Source organism: Amblyomma americanum, chromosome 1 (genome assembly GCF_052857255.1).
Source record: "Amblyomma americanum isolate KBUSLIRL-KWMA chromosome 1, ASM5285725v1, whole genome shotgun sequence".
In the NCBI taxonomy this organism is placed as follows: domain Eukaryota; kingdom Metazoa; phylum Arthropoda; class Arachnida; order Ixodida; family Ixodidae; genus Amblyomma; species Amblyomma americanum.
In genome coordinates this window covers 147,734,182-147,755,498 of record NC_135497.1, presented here as the reverse complement: position 1 = coordinate 147,755,498, position 21,317 = coordinate 147,734,182, and the positions used below count along the sequence as shown (strand labels likewise).

Sequence of the window (21,317 nt, the reverse complement as noted above, 5' to 3'; positions counted from 1 at the left end):
CGTGCACGGAAAGAAACAACAAATCTAAAAAAAGGGAAAGTAGGGTACGGTTTAGTTCAAATTTTCTGCAAAAGCCGTGAATCCCCTCCATTCTCTTCACCTGCTTCTCTCTCTCTCGGCTTGGCCTCTTTCTCTCTCCTCTCCGCGCCTGCCGTGGTGGCCCCCTGGCATTGGGCTCTTGATCCGAAAGCAATCGCTCATAGAAAGGGCGCGCCAGATCGAGTCAGACATCGGGTCCTAGACTGAAGGCTCCGCCCATCATAGACTGTGATAAGTAACCTTAAATATTTTTACCACCACCACCACCAAGGTCACGGCTTCTATTCCGACCGTGGCAGCCGCATTTCCGAAATAAAAAAATGCCCATGTGATGTGCGATGCCAGCGCAGTTTGAAGAACTTCACGGGGCTGAAATTAATCCAGAGCCATCCACTATGGCGTCCCCCACAGCCCGTGCGTCACACCTAGTAGTAAAGCCCCACATAACCTCCCCTCTCCCTCTCGCGTCGACTTGCAGATTTCTACAACAATGAGCTTCAATTACACGACCACTCAGCGAGGGGTCCCATAAGCAACTTATGGCGCAAAAATAAATGGCAATTATACCGCTGGATATCTGGATTATCAGAGAGATTCGCATAGGGCTTTTGCTATGGTTGCACTTGCTTTGAGTGCTGCTGCCATGGACAGTTACGAGTGAATGCGGACCAACAGTTTTCGTCCTTTCTACGACTCGCCGCAAGTTTGGGGCTCTGGCCTCCAGCACGCTTGCAGCATTCAGAGCACCGCTTTGACTGCATCCATGGCCCTCCTCCCACAAGGTGATGGCTGCTGCATCCAGGATGCCGTGCAATGCAGTCATTTAAGGATTAATCTGGAGTGGAGTTTCAAGGCGCCGACTTAATAAGACCACGCGTCCCACCCAATAAGGACCAAGTTTGCACTAGGCACGGGCTATGTCATGTGGTGGTCACGTGACAGCAAACACTAGGTGTTGCTCCCAACTGCCACGCAGAGCTTTAACAAAAGAACTGCCAGGTCCCGACGGGAGAACAGGGACGGCGAAGGGTGTACGCATATCTAGCGCCCAGGGTCGCAGCGTTCGCTGCCAAAACGTGGGTCACCAGCAGCGTTCGGAATACAAAGACGCAGGCCGTAAAGGACGATGGAGCCATGAAAGTAGTTGCTTCGGTACACAGCAATTTGCTAAAGGGGCGGTGGCGAGATAGCGGGCTTCCTCCAGAAAATACAAAAGGTTGACAGACTTCTACCGCGTTCCTTCCGACAGCATGGTAAGAGCTCCGCCTCCTCAGGGCGCCATCGTCTTGCCCCGACCATAAACCAACTGCTTCCAAGTGCCGCTGCTGCAGAGAACAGGGGACCTGGCCGATGGCTGCAACGTGCTGCGCCAGCCGCCACACAAGCGTGGCGCTGGGCTGAGCAGGAGGGCGCTAATCAAACCCCGCCACTTATGTGATTTCTCTCTGCAATGCGTCCCACTAAGCTCCTGATATATGGAGCCCTAGCTCATAACCCGGGGCCTGCCAGCAGAGAAGAAAAACCCTTCGAAATACTGTTTTTTTTTATTTTGTCCTCTCCTCCACCAACTTACACGTACAGTGCTGTGCAATATCAGTGTCTGGCAGAGAAAAGAACACAATGGCCACCTCGGGTGACAATAAAACGCAAGACACGCTAGCGGCCTAAAAGCTCCCCGCGGGCAGACTCCGATGGACAGCGACGCGCAACACGGCAGACTGCGCCCTTTGCGCTTCAAAGCCGAAGGGTCCCCACCGAGATACAAGAAATGCCCCCCCCCCCCCCCCCCCCCCCACACGCCCTCCTTTAAACAACAGCCACGCCACAACGCACAGAAGTGGAGGCTGACACGAAGCGACGCTTGTTTCGGATGTGTTCCGCAGGGTCCGCTTAAGCTGGCGGCGAACGGCGGCGGGAAATTAACGATCCTCGGGGGAGGGAGCCGGGGGTGTCGCAGTGCCACGAGGCGGCCTGTTTTGGTGACGGGCGGGGTCAGAGGGACGACCGGACCTCCCGTGCGAAAGCGGAGATAGCGGTACCCGCGGAAGCACGCCTCCCGAGCAAGCATTAATCGGCTCGGCGAAAATGCTCGACCCCACATAAAAAGACGTCCTTGCCAACTTCTCTCGAAGGCTCCGAATCACTTCCGTCGCCTTCCTGAACTTGCGGCGCTTCGGAACAGCGCGACTGTTGACTGCGCGCCCTACAAGCTCGCGAGCGGACCCGGCAAGAAGCAGGGGTGGCCCAAGAACGGGAGGCGGCGGCGTGACGCAGATGCGGCCGGCGGCGTGACGCAGCCGATCTGCGCGAGCCATCCGCGAAGCGACAAGAACACGACACCATTCTCAAAGTGAAAGTGAAGGCGTGTGCATAAAAGGCCAGGCTGAACAACTTGCAAAGCTACCACACTATCTTCGCAGCAAAAACGTTTCGCTTTGGACCACGTTCGTCAAGAGGACGGCCCTTCCTTGCAGCCGTGTTTTCACCACTGAACAGGGAGGAGAAAAACACCGGTTTGCCCCCGACTCCGATGCGGGCGATGGTTAATCCACTACTGACCCTGAGCGAATCCTGAGGGAAAGACACCACGAACGCTCGAGTGCGCTGATTATATAGCATCAAAAAGGCTACTGCACGAAAACGTTGACCAGGGCGGGAGGGTGCGCAGAACAGTGACCTTCCAATTAGAGCCCACCTCCGTAACCGTTAGGAAAAAAAAGTTTGAAATGCCGAGCTCGATTGCCGCCTGGTGGGCGGCGCGAACCGCGTTTCCTGTCCACAAGTAGCGACGCGCCGCACTTCGACACTGCCCTTAGCGAAACCCTCGCCTCGCTCCTACCGTAACTCGGAAGTGGCCTCAATTTCGACACTTGAAAACCGAAGCTTGCAATGGTACAAAGAAAGCTTAAATGTCGAGATGACCACAGGAAAGCCGCAGAGCGGTGCTGTTTCGGAACCGCGCTGCGCCCGCGAAAGTTCCGCAGCGGTGGAGGAGGAGGACAGCCAAAGGAATGCTCCAGGGACAACTTGGCCTCCTCTCTCGGCCTGCTGTCGCCGAATGTCCCGGAGAACGGGAGTCTCCCACGCGCACAGCCCGACTTCCTGAATTCATCACCAGGTGCATAGAAGCCGAGCATTCTTGGGCCCTCATTAGGGGTCACAGCGATAGACTTGGGTGCGCAAACAGTGGCCAAATGAAAAGACTCCCGCGAAAGGAGAGGAGGCCGCCGGGAGCAATGAATTACCTCGGCGCGGCGAAAAGAGACACGGCCGTGAAAAATTACGGCGAGGAGGGTAGAAGAGCAGCCAGGGCGGACGCAAATTGAGATGCGGAGGGAGGGGGGGGTCAGGGCCCCGGAGAGAAGAAAGAAAATGAGGCACACACTATTCACGCCGAATATGGCAGCGGCGCTGTTCCGCCAGCCTTCTAATTGGCATCGGCGCTGGAGCGAGCGACGCCTGATTAAAAATTCTCGACGCGCGCGCCCAAATTAATTATCTTTCGCAAAGAGCACGACAGTGTCCCTCGCCAGGCCACTTTTACCGGCGGCGTTCCCGCTGCCCTTTGTTGCCCGCACAAAAGGAGACGGGCGAAATTTATCGCGAAGGCGGCGGCCAACGGGGAGAGAGCGTTTCCCCTCCCGGCGAGGGAGAGTGCGGACCCGGGCGCCGCCACGTGCATTGCGCGCGTACCAAGCGAAGAGTTCCCGCAACCAGAGAACTGGGCGACTGACTGCACGGGCGAAAGACAGCCGACGAACGGGCACTGGTCTCTCCCAGTAAACAGATGCCACGAACACGACTGCCGAGATTGCGTTTCGCGACACGGAAGCCGACCGCTCGTGAACAAGCGAGCTCAACGTTTGGGCACGGCGCTAATAGATAAACCGTCTACTGCAGAGCAAGAAATTTCCCAGCACTTTTCTTGTTCAACAGCCCGCCTCCTTTCCTCTTCTGCTGCAGCATTGCCAACAAAAGTTGAGTTGTCCCAGCGCTTCTGTAGCGATAGCTACATTACGGTAGCATTTCGAGCCTTCAGCGTGGCGGCTCCGCCACCCTGTGGCTGCGCAGTCACGTGCTTGGTCACGTGGTGCGGAGCACCTGCCGGCGCCGTGGCCGATCACGTGATCAAGTTCCACTCTGCCAGCTGTAGCTATCGCGTCACTCCAGGTTTAACCAGAGCTAAACCACCGCCAATTTTTTTTCAAGCGCCCCATCGAAGCCAACCTGACGGGATTTTTTATCCTCCTGCAGCTTTTTTGAACCTCAATTTGCGAGGAGTGAACTTTATTGAAAATGAAAAAAAAAAAGCACGGAGGCCATTTAAGACTGCTTACGTGCTTTGAATGCGAAAGCGTTGTCTCATGGTGAGCTCTGTTGCGAGGTTCATTAAAGATTCCTTCCTTTCTAATGGCACACCTACTCATTAGCATGCAGTCGTAAGAAAACGCATACACTAGGGTCACCTTTGTCCGCCAAGAAGCAACGCCGCGCGGTGTTGTGGCCTATGCGGTTGTGGGCTCGCTTCCCAATCTAAAGGTTTTTGGTTTAACTTCTCGCATCTTCGGAAGAGACTTTATTTTCCCTTCTTTGCCGTAGACGTCACTATCTCGTGGTCTACTGCTGACACCACTGAAGAATTTCGTGCCACGGACGCAGGCTTTTGTGGTAATGGGAAATATAATGCCTTCGCATTGAAAAAAAAAAAAGTGGGCCACGGATGCCACGGACGGGACTCGTGAATGAGGGATGCAGAGTTACCGATGAGAATGAAGGCACACGGCAACGGCGCATTTTGAAGTTTGAAAGAAGACTCGAGGATCGCGCATGGCACGCGGTGAAGACACGCAGTCCAACCTGCGACAATCAAGCCACGGCAGTACAGGGGGGAAGAAAGCGCAGAGCGAGTCTTTCGCTCAATCTCTTTCCAGACAGCGCCGGTCGACAACATAAGCGTCCGCCACCGGAGGTTTTATTTCCCCGCCAGTTTATGGCCGGCTTTCGGAGACTTTAATGCGCCGGAGGCGAGGGCTAATTCCGGAGGACGGGCGCCCGGTAGCCACGGAACGCGGCAAATTGCACGGCGCGCTCGCGTGTGTGCTTTAAAAAGATCGATCTCTGCGGCCGACGGACAAGCGTCGCTGCTTTAACGACACGCGCCCCGGCCAAGGCTGCGCACACACGCGCCGTTTGTTTCGCTGGGCCTTAAATCTCACCGATAAGACAACCCCAAGCCCCGCCGGGAAAACGCCATTAATCCCCATAAAGGCGAGCATTAAGCAGAAATTCGGCCGGATTTCTATCTCGCCCGAAAAAAACGGCCACTCCGCGAAAAGAAGACGAAAGAAATGGGCTCACTGCAAGCGGCGGCCGAACGCCACGAGCGCAGCCCGTGCAGTTCCGAGCCGCGCCAGTGTTGGAAATTTCAAGCGTCCCACCCACACCACCTTTTGGCTGCCGCGGCGGGAGAGGGCTTTCGGCGGTCTCCACGGGCAGGGGAGAAATTAAGCCGACACTGCCGCGTCGATGGGCTGCAGGCGCACAATGGTCGCCTCCCTCATTAACGCGCCTGATGAGCGCCCCGAAACCGGACGGCCGTGGCGCAATCCCATCCAATCGGAGTGGCGCAAACGACCCCACGCACAAGAGCACGAGCGGCGTGTGTGTGCGCGCGCCTTATGGTGCGGAGCCAGCGCCCCCTTCGAACTGTGTGTGCGGCTAAATAATGACGTCATAGCACGTGATCTTTGGCGGCAGAAATCCTTGAACCTCTCGAGGTTCACCGACGACGACGAGCACGCACTACCGCCGCTTTTTTTTTTTTTAGATAGTCAGCAGTCGTGTCCTTTTCCTCCGCCTCGTGTGTCGCGCTGGATACGAAGGTGTTATCGCACCAACAGGCCCACCTATCCGTCTTCATGCTCCATCGAGAGCTGCGGTTGTTTTGTGGGGTTTAACGTCCCAAAGCGACCCTGGCTAAGAGGGGAGCCGTACTGGAGGGCTCCGATAATGTTGACCACTCGTGGTTCTTTAACGTGCCCTGACACTTCACAGTACACGGCTCTCCAGAATTTAGCCTGCATCGAAATGAGACCGCCGAGCCACACCGCGGCGGCTTACATGAAACGCTCAAGCAAAGACTTGCTCCAGGAGATTATGCAGGGAGATAATTATCGTGCCATATTTAACTCTGTACAGTCAACACAAAGCACAATCACTCAGTCCCACTGCTGGTGCCAGGAAATTAAGAAAAATCGGTACGGAACGTACGCTTTCGTCCAAACTACCACGCGATCGCCCGAAAGCCTCATCTGACCCCTCCCACAATGACGCAATAAGATACCTCTCTGGCTGGCATAGGCCATCAGTGGCAGCAGCTTGCCGCAGCACTAAAGGGACTGTAACACCCTACAATTGCAATCTGATGCCAGCGGAACAGTTTTTCTACGGAGCAAAGTTCTTCGCGTGCTATATGAGCACTTTGTCGCGAACCACACCCTCTTTCTAAAGGCAGCAGCGTCGAAACCGTCCGACGGGAACTGTGGCAGAAAATCGCGCACATGTAGCCGACAAGAACCTAGCACGAGGATAAAAAAGTAGGCAGCCGCACGCAAACAAGTCACGAGATGACGAGATACGCCGGCAGCTAGCGGAAAGCAAGCGGCAGAATAGTCACGGTGGATGGCATCAGAGTCGCTGCCTGCTGCAGATGTATATTATATACATATAAACGTAATATTCGACCAAATGTACAACATTTTCACAAAAAGTAGTTAAAATCGTGCTTTAAACGGTCGTAAATCGCAAATATGTAACCAATTAATTTTCTCTTATCTGTGTTTGTCTACACACTTGATTTTAGCGCTTCAGTTCCGCAGCATTACTGATGTCGCTGGCGCTTGGTTCTAGACGGCATTCGAGCTCCGCCTTCGTGACCTGTGGAAACTGACCTTGGCGAAACACCGCAACGCTAGCCGAGCCCATCAAGGCGGGGCCGAAAGCGTCGACGGCCAGAAATGAAAAAAAAAAAGCCCGATCGGCTCCCAACGGCCCTAGTCTCGAAGGAAACGATCGCACAGAAATGAGGAGAAAAACGACATACAACGAAAGGGCCGCACTCCCGGGACCGCGTGGCCGACCGAGACGAATGGACGACGCCCCGAAAGGATACACTCACATGCGGCGCAGGAAGACTGAAATGAAGACGTCGAAACTCGGCACGGCTGGCCTACACGGGGGTGACAATCAAGTTCTCAATACCGTGCACGCATAGCGGAGGGAGGGAGGGGACACACACGAGTCCCGCTTCCGGGCAGCGGAGAAGGGAATGCGCCAGGATTCGGGGAAACCGACGGCGGCTAATCAAAAGTGGAAGAGGGAGGAGCACCGCTCGCAATTCACTCGGGGCCACCGGAGAACCGTGATTAGGAAGAAAAAAAAAGGGGGGCCACTGCTACGGAAGCGACTCGGCACCGTTGGTACTGGCGAAAAGCGCCTACACGAACCAAGGCTGGCTCGAAGGGCCAGGAAAGAAGGATTCGTGGCCGTCGAGCGAGTTATTCACAGCCCTCTTTTTTTTTTTTCCCGGACTTGGTCATTGCTACTCCTTGTTCGTTGGCAATCCCAGGCAGCTTATCTGCGCATATAACAACCGTCCAGCAACCGGCCTAGGCTGTCAGACCGCTCCGCCGGCTCACCGGCCGCGGCTACCTCCGGAAACCTCAGTATAAAACGGAGTTTCACCGTCTTAACCAAAAGTAGCCAAGACACGGGGTTTGTTTTATAGCGTTTATGAGCCCTTGTGCTCAGCTTTCAAGAGCTGTTTGTCTTTATGGGTGGCGTAACCCTTTCGGAATAAGGCAAACCCCGTCGCCTGGCAAACACGGTGCATTTACTAGGACCGCATGTCGAGAAAAGGAAACTGTGTGGTTTGCCTGCACGCAAGCGACGTTATCACACAGTATTTTGGCGACGGCACCTTGCGTGTGTATTCAATGAAGCACGCTACTTGAGATGCGGCTATGATCGAATGCGCCAGAAGCCGCTTCCAGTTGACAACCTGGAGCGAGACACAAGAGCAACGCGTGAACTATGCACACGCGTGCAGCGGCTGCCACGCGCTCACCTCAGCGCCGTTCGCTACGGGCAAAATGATTGCCACTGAGCGGGAGCACGAAGTCACCACAGTGCCATAAAGAATGCGAAAAGTGCGCTCCGCAAACGCCCCATAATTTTCTCCCGTTCCTAGGAGGCTTTTAAAACCACGCAGTACGTTCGGCACCCATTTGCGAAACCGGAGCTAGCTCTCAGGCTCCGCAATGGTCGAGAGATGCGGCTGCAGTGGAACCCGCTCAACGGCCCAAGGAGCGACGCTGGCTCCCTTAAAAGGAACACTGCCAACAAGTTCGCTGCCGCTAGTGAAGGCAGCCGTCCCTTTCCCCCAGTCTTCAACGTACGCCGTGGACTATGGAAGACGCCTCAGCAGAGGGCTCCGGTTTGACGCCCACTATCCAGCGCCCCTTCGCACGGACGGAAATCAGCGCCTAAGCTCCACAGAAATGCACACGTCACGGCCGGGTGCCGGGCCCGCCGCGTCGAAACGGCCGCCGTGGCACGCCAAGGGCGCCCGAGCGACACGGGCCAAAAGGCGGAGGGGGCCATCACGAGGGCGGAGGTGCGCCGTCGGACTGACTCGCGTTGCCTGAAAAAGAAAGAAGACGGGGGAAAAGCCTCGAAAGGAAGAAGATTAATTACCCAGAGGGCGAAATCAGAAACGGGACGCGAAATCCATCAAAGAAGGGGGGAAAAAAGTTGAGAGGGCCTCTCTGTTCACGATAAAAGCTCCTCGAAAGGGAACTGCAACAAAACAAGGAACACGGGAGGGGACCGGGGCAGGCTCAAATTTTAAAGAAAAAGGAGCAAGCTCGAAGGAAAGGCCGTCGTATATATTACGGCCAGAGGAGGGGGGAAAGAAAGTCGGCCCGAGAAAAAGAGTGCCCTCCGCCATTTTTGCCCCATTTACTCCATTATTCTTTTCACCCAATCATCTCATTCATCGTCCCTTCCAGATTTCACTGAAGCTGGGCCCCGGCGGAGGAAGGGCGCCTCGTCAAACAGACTGCTCCCGGAGCGAGCGCCGCTCAACCGGTTCGCACTAAAAGCCAGCCTGCTGAGTGCAACGGGAAACCGATAGTTGCGCCGAAATAGGGCGCCCAAGAAAAATCGCCGGCCGCACTAAATGCCTCGCCACGATGCACTTGCAGGGGAGCGTCGGCGCAAGCGACCTACCCCCGAGCATCTTTTGTCCTCGGAGAGCGCGACGTTTTCGCGGCGCGCGCGCGCCGAAATCGTTCGCCCTCCTCCCGGCGCCTTCCCCCCCTCCAATCCCAGGCGCGCTATTCTTCGGAGGCCGAGTCATTTGCGCGGAGGAGAACGACTGCTCTCTCCGAACGGTTGCACTCCCGGTGAAGCACTGCATTAGGCGCGCCATTGTTCCTGCAATGAGCTGAATCCGGCGGGGAGACAACACGCTGCTTTTCCTAGATGATCGCCCAACTAACCGATCCGCCGGCGAGGCACTTTTCTTGGGCCCAAACTACAGGCCCGGCCGCGAAGAGAAACAGAGCACGCGCCAGGGCAAGACAGGCACAACCGCTGCGCCTAAATCGGCCGACAGGGCTGGTGAAGGGTCACCCCATCGCCGCCGCTGGGCGACACACGGAATATAACGAGAGGAAACAGGGAAAAGAAGCGCGGCGAACGATCGAAGCCGGGCTTCACAGCCGTGGTTCCACGGTGTTCCAATTAAGGTTCGTTAAAGCTTAATTAGAACGCGCCCCTCGCAGTGCTCCGTCGGGCCATCGGCTGATTGAGAGGCGCCGGTTGCGCCAGTGAGTGCCTCAGTGGCAATCGATGTGAGGGGGGGGGGGGGGGGGCGACACCGGGCGCATACTAAACACAGCCCGGAGAGTCGGCAGATGCACACCGCTGCCACCCGCGAGCACCGGACGGCCGGGTGCCAATCAGTTGCGGTCGTCCCGATGGCTCATAGTAACAAACACCCGCTCGGCCCTGGCCGCAATATATGACGCGGCTCCAATCTCTGAAAGCCGACCCGTCGCCTGGCAATCGCCCGGAACGCACTCCCACGCGTCAGGAGAGGGGACGCCCGCTTTCGGGCGGTCTAGCACAGATTTCGAACAGAGTACGTCCGGCTTCTGGGCAAGAATAAAAAAACTCGTGCCTCACTAACTGGCAGCAGCTACATGCCCAGCCAGGCCGAGGCTATACTTTACCAATTCAATGGCGCAGCGCGTCGCCCTGTCATGTTGGCTGGCACATTTACATTTCAATAAAATGGACCGATGCGAAAGGAGGAAGCCGGCAGAGTAACTAGGGCGGTGCACCGATGAAACGTTTGCGAGGGATTCATCGCATCCGAGTGCTCACTATAGAATCGTTCGATCCGTTCAGTGTCAAATGTGTTAAGAATCAGAGCACCGCTAACAGAAGGCACTGTGAAACTAACGTGAAGCCTTGTAAAATGCTGGCCATAACAATACGCAGCAGAACCTATAGCCAAGATAGCTACTCTATACATAATAAGCTGCCAAGTGCCCCTGCTGCGCAGTGCCATGATAACTTGTGCTTCCTCTTCGGAACAAATAAGAAAATCTCAAATGCCTCGGCCAAGACGGGACGACACCGTGCTGCTTTTCCTTCTGCATCCTGGTGGTGCTTTCCGGAACGACTAGAGAACCACAGGCTGAATAAAAGCAGTGCCTACTTCACTTCAGATTACACTGCTTGGTTTAACAGCAAAAGAAAAAAAAACAGAACGAGCCTATTTAAGCACGCTAAACTGTTAATACCGCGCAGTGCGAAATACACCGCTGATTAAAGAACATTGACCCTGGGAAACAATTAACTACAAATTCAGCCACGCCTCCTAAAAAGTTCACTTTACTAGCCCTGGCCGTATGCCGTGCAGAATAAAGAGGCCAGTGTTTTGCGCATAAGGACCGGTTACTGTTTTTAGAGCATGTGCTGAAATCTGCGTTCACATCTTGTGATCGGCTTCAGTCCGTACCGAAGCCTACGGCAACCAGTGCGTAGAACGCGCGTATGCAGTAATATAGTAGTGGTTGATTATTTAAAAAAAACCAACAGTAAGAAGGAAGACAATGTGCTGCCGGCAGCAGCACCTGGTATATAATTTCTCTAACCCCCAAGCTGCTGCCGGGAGAAATAAAAGGGACAGGGAGAAGATAACGAGGAGCAGCAGCCAAGAGAACAGGTGTCAACACTATTTATAAAACGCGAAGAGCAACCAACTTTGCGCCGCTAGCGCGCGAGTGACGTACCAGTGCCCATGTTTACAAAAAAAAAAAAAACGCTGTATACACAAAGCCGAGCGAACGTAGCGGACTGTCGCTAATTAACCGCGCGCACGGCACACTGCACAAGCGCGCGGGGTGGCGCACTCGGTCCCACATCGTCCAAAGTAGCAGACGCCGAGCGTTCACGTCACCGCGCGCAACCTGGCTTGGCGATCGCGCACCACTCTTTTCTTTTTAAAAACGCGTCAGCATTTTCAGCCGTCTGCGAGCTGCACGAAAGCACGCGCTGAGGAGCCGGCCAGCCATGCTTTCCGGAGACGAGCGCTCAGGGTCGACCGAGCGAGTGGCGACAAAGAAACGGCAGTGGTGGACACCGACGGAGCTCTCGGAGCGATGCTGTCGCAAGAACCCATGCCTGGTCCGGAGCCTCAGTACGATCGCCCATAGAGAATGCATGCGCACTTTCAGAAGAGCTACAGCGTGTCCAAATCTGGTGGAATTTTCGCGCGGCTTGCAGGCAACGTTTTCATTATTAGCAAATGGAGGAAATGTTTGGGGCAGATTTCTTATTAACGTTTTCTTTTTTTTTTTACAGAGAGGTAAATATCGAGAAAAATCGTACTTTTAAGCCCATCGCCCTTTCTTGTCTCCTGAAAAAAAAATAAGCCAACTATCGACATTTCGTCCCTTTTTCTTCCCGTATTGTTGAGACACAATTTTCATCCCTACCGAGCGCGTGGTTTTCGTTTCGTTGGCTCTCCCCTTTCCCTTTCTATCTCTCCGTTCCCACGCATAGGGTAGCATACCGGGCGCTGCCTAGATAACCTCCCTGCCTTTCCGTTCGTCTTTCCCTCTCTCTGAAAGCGTGGATTTAAAATTAGCGCCAAGTTTCACTCGTGCCACGTGGCTCCGCCTGGTGCAGAGATATCTACATAACACTACAATCTATAACACCTCTTCTCGGGCTGTGCACACTGGCAATCAATCGGCATTGATCATTGCCGACATTGTAAATCATGTTTTCATGCCTTGTATTAGAGTGACATATTGTACAAACACCCCGATCAATTGACCAGAGAAATCCTAGAAGCATACAAGATGAGAAAAAAATCTAGATTGTGCGTCAGCAAACCATCCCTGCTCCTGCGTGACACTGAGGTTGCCTATCTTGATCCAACATAGTGCACGTGACTTGTGTTTTCTACCCTAAAGTTCCCGTTTTCCGCGCTGTATATTTTGAAAAAGAACGAATGCATCGTGAGGCGGGGCTATCACGTAAACAACTGGTGTACACCAAAACTACCCCTAAAACCGGGGGAAGAATGAAGCTTTTCGCTTGAGAAGCCTTGGCGCCTAGAGGGATGGCAAAAAATTGGGGGACGCTTAAGCTTCGCCTTTACGAGTGGAACGTGACAGCGTGTTGCAGCACTGCCAGGGAGTCCACGGAACGCCTTGCCCGTCAGACAAATCGCTCTGCTACGTACGGTGAAACAGTCGCGCGGAGCGGCGAACCACGTAGAAGCGCTGCCAGGCGCCTTGCCGAAACGCGCGGGACTCATGTTACAGTCGTAGTTCGTCGGCACATCGTCCTCGGCAAACCCGATGCCACGAACGCCAGCATAGCTTCCGCGCCGAACGAACGGGCAGCAAGCCGCAAGCTTCGTGGTGAACGCGCTTTGGAAGCGCGCTGCGTTGTTCGCCGCTCACCACGTGATTCCTGCGTCCCCGCCACGGTGCAAGTATGGTATTCTTACACCGTGGTCCCCGCACGGCCCCACTGCGCCCGAACGAGACGAGCGGGAGGCGCTGCCGTCGCGCGCTACCCAGGCCCCGGAGGCCGCGATCGGACTGTTCACCCGCGGCCCGCGCATCACGTGTTCGTGCGTCACCAAATCGAGAGGCGTGCTGTCGGCCCGCGGACTGGACAACCAAGGAAGTGCAAGTGCCTCTCCCCTCGCGGGAGTTAGCGGCGGCCCGCGAAGATGCGCGCGCCAGCTCTGGCAACCACCGCTCTTGCCACTATTTCGGCTTCCGCATTTCGCTGAGTGACGTTGAGCTGGCGCGCTGTTTTGACAAGCTGCACTGCGTTCGCGACCATGACGAAGTGATCGACTCGGCTAGCAAGACGGCCCAGGTCACTGAGGGATTGGACAAAGGGCCGCACTTGCACCATTCAATCGCAGTCGTGGGTCGGGAGGAAAAAAACCAGTTTGACCAGCATTGCCAAACGCTTTAAAATAATCTGGCAACAGTGGTACACCCAGCGCGTCGTCTGCTCTTTTGGTCCGTCGCATCTGCTTGACGTAATCGGATCGCAGGCCGCAGGTTTTTAGTGACGTCGTCGGATCGCAGGTTTTTAGTGGGGCATGAACACGTGATGCGCGGGCCGCGGGCGAACAGTCCGTCGTGTGAATCGGCCTTTAACGCTGTCGCGTTAAAGAAAAGATTGGCAGTGGCTTAGCTCCGCTATGCCAGGATATACGTAACGGGAGGAACGTTTCCCTGGCTGGGCTTGTTGTTGGCACAGTATGTTTAACAATGAGAGACATGTCCGCTTGAAATGTCCGGGTCGCAGATGCACTTTCAGCAACTCGAATGGTGTGATCAGTCACACGCCGGGCCTTCACATAATCTTCGGTTGGTTGCCGTTGACTGACGCCTTCCACAGTCTCCATCTCGGCGGCTATGCGGCGTCTATTACGCTCGGCAGTCTGGCGTCTCCGCTTGCAAAGGCCCTAGTGGGTTGGGCACCTGTCTCGGATGCGGGAGGTGGTTGGTTCAAAACCCACCGCCGGACACCCAGCGGGAAGAATGGGTACAAGCGGCCCCCGGCTTTCTTCAGGGGTGTTCGCTTGGAAGAGGCTCTGCAAACCCCTCTGCGCCCCACGCGGGCCAAGCCCCAGTTTCGAACGACCTCGCAGCCTGCTAAAGGTGGTAGCCCTTCAGCCAACGTGGTTAGAACGCGAGCAAAGCCTCGATGCGCTGTCCCTAAACGCGCGCACGCCCTAGCACAATGGCCTTTCCTCCGTGAGGTCAAAGCAGGCCTTCCGCAGAGAAGGCAACTCCCTCAGCGCCACGGTGTCTCCGCGACGACTCCTCTCCTCTCTCTCTGTTCGGGCGTCTCCGCTGCTCTCTTCACCGTCTGACGCTCATTCTCTCTTTGCTGAGTAGCCAACTGCCAGGCGACAACCTCCGGATCGGAAGAGTTAACGTTCTCTTGTTCAGAAGCGCCGTTCAGCAGCGGCCGCACTCTCCTTCTGTGCATCCATATCAAGCGTTGCGATACAGCCGCCGATTACGTCTCCGCCGTTTATACGCAATGCTGCGCATGCGACGACGCGCGGTTCGGGTGATGAACGCAATATGACGTCATACCAAAAGGCGGCGGCGGCTAGCCGCGCGGTGTGACGTCATGCAAGATGGCGCCGCGAGCGCTCAAAGCACAGTAACCGTCTCACATATTTCGGTGGACACCCGAACCGCGCCGTAAAGGAAAGGATAAAGGAGGGAGGGAAACGACGAAGCGCGCGGCTCACCCACTCCTCCTCCCCGGTTGCCATGGCAACGGCGCATGCGCACAACTGGCCTTCCACATGTACCGTGCTCACATATCTCGGTGGACACCTGAACCATGCCGTAAAGGAAAGGATAAAGGAGGGAGGGAAACGACAAGGGGCGCGGCGCGCCCACTCCTCGACCCCGGTTGTCATGGTAACGGCGCATGCGCACAACTACCCTCCCGCATGTACCATGGTAGCGCATGCGCACAACTGGCGGCTCGCCTGTACCGCGAAATGCTCGACTGGTAGTCTAGTGTAGCTTCCGCTACAAAAAAAAAAAAAAACGACCGGGAGAGGGCGCGGCAGCGAGAAGCATGGCTGACGTCCTTGGCCAGCAGACGAGCGCGAAAGTTTTCGCCCACTGCTGTGGACAAGAAGCACTGCGCTGGAACCGAAATGATATGCTAAAGCACTTCACAACAGTATGGCAGTAAGCCGCTACAGCCAATGAAGCGGCGTGCTTGCGTTCGAAGTGGTCCTGTCAAGAGCAGACCGAAGTCCTGACGGCCTATACCACAGCATGCATAGACGGGTGCCAAGCTTTACTTGTAAGCACGGCGGCAATAAGCGGTGGGGCGGGCGGCGGGGTGGCTACATGCCATAGTCTCGATGTTCGTGCGCTCGAGTTATGAACAGTTGTCCACACACCTGCCTAGAGCGCGCCAACGGCGCACCGGAGAGTACACTTGTGTAATCTGCCAGTGAACTAGGGCTCGAGACCAGTCCCTATGATGCATGAACATTCCCATAGATCCGGTTTGACTAAACATGTCTTTAAAAGCTGCATCGGGCCGCCAGTCGGCGGCGATTGTTAAAGACGAAAAACAGAGCGCGCCGTATGAGCGTTCTAGACAGGTGTGTGGACGCCTGTACAAGCTTCACGCTAACGATTTTGATCAGTATGTGCCGGTGTCTCGAAACATTGCTTCGCTATGTGTAGCAGTGGCCTCCTGTGGTGTCTTTACGCCCGCATTTCCGACGAGGTATCATTCCGGCTCCGTTAATGTGACTGCATATGCAGCAGAAGCGTTCATTAGTGCGCACTGTGAAAAAAATTAAATGACTGAGGGCAATAAAGCGAAAGCATTTTTCTATAATTATTATTTCTTTTTAACCTACAATATTTTAATTTTCTTCTCTTCCTTTCTAATAATGACACACCTACTCGTACTGCGTTCACCTTTGTTCCCCAAGAAGCGACGCGTTTTTGTGGCCGTTGCGTGCTCGTTTCGCGCTCTGCAACTCCTGGGCTCAATTCGCCGCACCTTCGGAAAGAAATTCGAATTTTCTTTGATACCACGGTGACGTCGTCTGGAATTTTCGGGACCACTTTAGCGGCCAACGTCGGGTTTCGTTGCTGATGAGTCCTATAATGCTTTTGCATTACAATACACATGTCGACAGTTAAAGCGCAACGTTTTTGTGGCTTAAACGAGGTTTTGTCGAGCGTTCTTTGTTCTGGCAACACGGCGTTTTAACCCCCAGAACACTTCCTGTTTGTAGAACTTGGACGGGCGCGTCACCCGCACCACAGCCTCATCAAGCACTGCACGGAATGCTTCGCTTGCCGCGCTGCCCTATCGAAGTCAGTGCGACACACGTCGTCTGCCCCGGCGCAAACCTTTTCAAACGCCGCGCCATTAGTGCTGGAAGGGCTTTGGGGCTGGCATCATCACCGGTACCCAGGTTTGTTTACAAACGCCGAAATCGCGTATCGTAGCAGCGTCAGCTGGTGGACTGATCGGGATGACGGGGCTATCAAGCTCGAAAGCTTAGTTTAGTTTATGGGGGTTTAACGTCCCAAAGCGACCCAGGTTATGAGAGACGCCGTAGTGAAGGGCTCCGGAAATTTCGACCACCTGGGGTTCTTTAACGTGCTCTGACATCGCACAGTACAAGGGCCTCTAGAATTCCGCCTCCATCAAAATTCGACCGATGTGGCCGGGATCGAACCCGCGTCTTTCGGGCCGGCAGCCGAGCGCCATAACCCCTGAGCCACCGCGGCGGCTCCCAAGCTCGAAAGCCACGTCACGGTGCCGATCAAACAGTTTTGTTGCGAGCGCTCTGGGGAAGGAACATAAATGCACTTTCACAGGATGTTAAGGCACGGAATAAAATGCGCAAAATGTTGCTACCAGCCGGCGCCAAGCGAAAAGCTTTCGGGTTATGCTTCTGCCCCGTGACCGCTCCCAAAGCGCCTCGCATATTCGGCTCCACGGCGCTCCTGCGACTCGGCTCTGAGCTAGACGATCAAAGCGACCGCGGTCGAAGACGCCATAAAAGTGTCGTGTTTGCGACGTTTACGGCGCATGCAACGCAGTGAGCGATGCGGACGCTCAACTAAATGTGCCTATTGTACAAAGCGCACGCCGTCGAGCACAGGTCCCGAGGCACCATCGATCAGCATGGGCACGCTATAATTTGTTTGACCAATCAGCGCTTTTCGGTGAAGCTGGTCTAGCGGTGCGCTCTAATGAGACGGGTACCTCGAAACGAAATTCAGTTTGGCTCGGTAGCCTTTCAGTCCTGTGACGAGCTTTGGGCTCGTACGCTTCTGCATCGTTCCGGATTTCAATGAGGTCTGAACTGCTTGAGCCTGACGGCAGCAGAGCAAGGAAGCGTCCTGCGGAAATGGATCGCTTTGCGAGCTACACGCCAGGGCAGAAGAGCGCTAGACTGCGACGACAACGCCAGAACTGTGCGGTCGCTTACGAAAGTGACAAGGCCGCCGGGGAAGGCAAAGCACCGCAGAGAAGCAGGCGATCGCTCCGGTACGACAGCAGAAAAAGACATTTCAAGCCATCTGCTCTCGATTACGGGAAAGACAGTTTTTTTTTTTTTAGACCAGAGTATGCATATTTGCGTGTACTAAACGCAAGCATTTGGCGGGACTTTACGCTGTACGTCAAAACAGCATCTTGAGTTCAACCGTTCACCGTAAGCAAACTTCCCGCCAATGGCGCCAACTGGTTACAAAGTGAACCATTTTCGCCAACAAACCGACGCCTCTCGCTAGGCCTAAAAAGCGGCCAAACCGTAAAGCGATGTAAGAAAAAAAAGCAAATTTAACGCCGAATAATTTTGTTATAAGCGAGATAGGACAACGCGAAAGCTATGTTCGCCATTTACAGCCACTGGGGATATTAGCTAGTTTTAAAATGGGGGCACCCTATCGGTTCGGGGGATAGCGAAATAGCGGGACGCCAGTGCGCATGCGCAGAACAACAACATGAGGGGCGTCCTGCGCCTGCGCACTGGCGCCGCGCTATTCCCTCATCCCCCTGGCCGATAGGGTCCCCCTATCCAATAGCCCTCTACTGCGAAGTGAGGGGCCCCGTCATGCTGGCACGGACTCCTTTCTGACCTTGCGATCGCAGCTTCTCATTTCCGCTGCAGAGTTCCTCAGTTATTTCCCCAGTGCTGCGCTGATGAGTGAGTGAGTGTTTCCTTATGGTTTGCAGAAAGCGTGTTGTTCAACTTCCCACTCAAGGCGTGCCGCGGTGTCTGTAGAGACGCGTTCGACAGCCTTCAGCAGGCGAAAAGCGGGCGACGAGGCGCGCAGCAAAATATTTCTGAACAGCGCCCTCTCTGGTCTGGTCGAGAAGGCCTGCAGCTTCCACACTGCTGCGGGTTAAAGCCGAAAAGGAGCACAGCTCCTGGACCTGCCGGGGGCCGGACTGTTCCCGAACAGGTGTTCACCGCGAGGCGCATGGGCAGCAGGCGAGAGACCAACTCACATTCGTCCTTGTCCTTGGCGGTGACAGTGATGACAGTGTGCTGCACATCCTCGTCCTCGTTGACCTCAGCCTCGTAGAGCGCCTGGCCGAAGTACGGCGGGTTGTCGTTCTTGTCGCCGATCCCAATGCGGATGTACTTGGTCACTGCGCCAGGAGAAGAAAACACCCCCGCTCAGGTGGCGGCCCAGCGCGGCGCTCGTTAGCCTTAATGCTGCGCCAGAGATATGCAGTGAAAAGAGGCGACGGCGGAACGACTAGATTTCCACCGCAGCCAAGCAAAGTAATTAACACGCGCGCACGATACACGCGACGCCAAGCACCGCCGTAAATCACCGAAACCGGGGCGACCGTTCCGCGCGGCTCCACGAATATTATCGCGGCGAGAAGGCGACGCACTCCACTTCGGCGAGCACGGCGCCGCTCGATGTCCGCTTCGCCGATAGCGCCACAGGAAACACCCGCAAAGGGCGCGGGAAAAAGTCCACAGACGGACTCTGGCCGGACAGCGGCGGCCGAAGCACCGAATCATTACCAGATGCGCTTATCGGACGGCAGCCCCACCCGGGGCCTTCTCCAGAGGAAGTCACGGAGCAAGGGCTCCCCCCCCGTCCAGTAGGAAAAAAGGAAAAGAAACGGTTAGGCGCAGACTGCTTCCACAAAAGGAGGACAAACCAATCCGCAAAGCGCCCTATGGATCCGAGATATACGACAAAAAAAAAAACACGAGCGTTCAATTTTTCAACGACAAAACGCGCATGACCTATCTGCACGCAGCGTCTGTTATACAGCAAGCTCACGGTCGCAAGGTCACATCAATCTGCAACGTAATTGAGACCAAACTAAAATTTCGCAAAAAAAAAATTGGTTAACGCAACTTTTGGGAGCTACACTCTTCAAGCCAACAAGAAGGAAAACGTCAAATTAAAATTCGGCGCTCGCGTTCCGGTAGCACAGTCACTAAAGAGGAGATAGGATAACAGCTTTGAGGCGGCCAAATCGGAGAAAGCTTTACGAACTTCAGCGGTCGCCGTGAATGTGTGTTGTTTGAGTTTATGTCCCATAAACAACTGAGGTTATCATGAGCTAAACACGACGTTAAAAGTCTATTTCACTATATTTTTTCTAAATATACACCTTGTTTAAGAAATTTGCTCCTTTTAAAAACCGAAACATAAGGGACAAATCTCAACAAGACCATTTTCAACCAATAGTAATGGTGGATGGAATGGTGCGTGTTCATTGCTTTCCCTTATAGTGCTTCCACTTTCGTACACAAAAATAAAACGTGATTTACTGCTACCTCCTCATGATTGACATCGGAGCTTGTCTGCTTTTGTCAGTACGATGTTGTGTAAGCTGCCTGAGCCTTGAACGAAGACGGCAGGGAATCACTTTCAAACGTTCCTGGCATGTGCAAGACTTCCATTTACCTAAATCTGGCTTCACCAAGTGTAGTTTATCTACTTCATTGCTCCACTGCCTATTTTTTTTCTTAATTTACGAAGTACCAAATTCATGCGATCTTTAAAGAACATATTTACTTCTCTTATTTGCTTGCCACGAGCTTGAGCAGCGCACAAGTCTGTTCTCTCAGTGACTTTTATTCCGACATGACTCGGAACCCGGCAGAGTTTTATGTTTTGTCCAAGTAACGGAGTGATTGCTTTTCTAGAGTGAAGAGCGCTTTGGAGCCGGTGTAAAGGTACTCTTTGTGAGGTTATTGTTTACTATTTTTTTTTCTACGGCCACACAGACAACGTAACATGCGGCAGTGCAGATGAATAGACACTGTGCAAGTCGTACTGTTCCCTCCCAATTCCCTCTTAGCACAGCGCTTCCAACGTAAGCATCCGGTTCTGAACCATGGCTACAAAGCCCATGAAATGTTTCCTCCAGATATGCTGTAGTGGAGTTCAGAGCCATTTAACGCGAGGCGAATGTAAAGACTAGAGCGCTAATCCTAGTACACAGCCGAGAGGATAGAACACATTCAACGCGTCGCAAGAACCGGCACCCGTGGAAAAGGTGGGAGAACGAAGACTGAAGCATCGACAGCGCTCCGTTCTCCCTACAGTGCGAGAGACACCTGTGGCACACAATCACCGTCACCACTGCTTTGTACTGCCTCGCAAAGAACGGTGTTATCAGATTTCAGCGCCGCCACAGGGAGGAATTAAAGCGGGCTGCGCCAGGTGGGGCGAGAAACAGAAGCTCTGCGCAAAACCAAGCCTGGCGACAAGAGGAGGCCGCCTTCACCCCATGGCGGTCAACACAGCGAAACAAGGCGTCGCCTCCCCTGCGCTGCCATCCGAAGGGGATTCTGCGGGGGCAACGAGACTTCCCGCTTGCGCAGCACGCAGGGAAATGAGAAGAGGCCCCGGACCAATGGGCACAAAATTAACACGGCGCATCGGCCAGGGGCGTCGACAAAAGAACCCCGCTTCATTGTGCGCCTCCTCGCAAACCAGCCCATTTTTCAATTCGCACTTCTTTTCCGGCAATCATCCTCCGAGACGGCGTAACGAGAGCGCACATTGTCTCGCCGACTGGCCACCGCCGGAGACAGGCGACAAACAGCGGTCGCTGGTCAATAATAAAAGTCGCCGGCGCCGCCAAAAAGGGGGCCTCCTCAAATTACGTCC

General features: G+C 54.6%; 1 protein-coding gene across 4 annotated transcripts in view; it reads right to left on the bottom strand.

Moving 5' to 3' along the window:
• CadN (neural cadherin) overlaps positions 1-21,317 on the bottom strand; it is a 269,492-nt gene that overhangs the window by 78,920 nt on the left and 169,255 nt on the right. For all 4 annotated transcript variants that reach the window (XM_077647253.1, XM_077647251.1, XM_077647254.1 and 1 more), the window contains exon 16: positions 18,676-18,819. In XM_077647253.1, the coding sequence (XP_077503379.1) occupies positions 18,676-18,819 (144 nt within the window). The remainder of the gene's footprint in view (positions 1-18,675; positions 18,820-21,317) is intronic.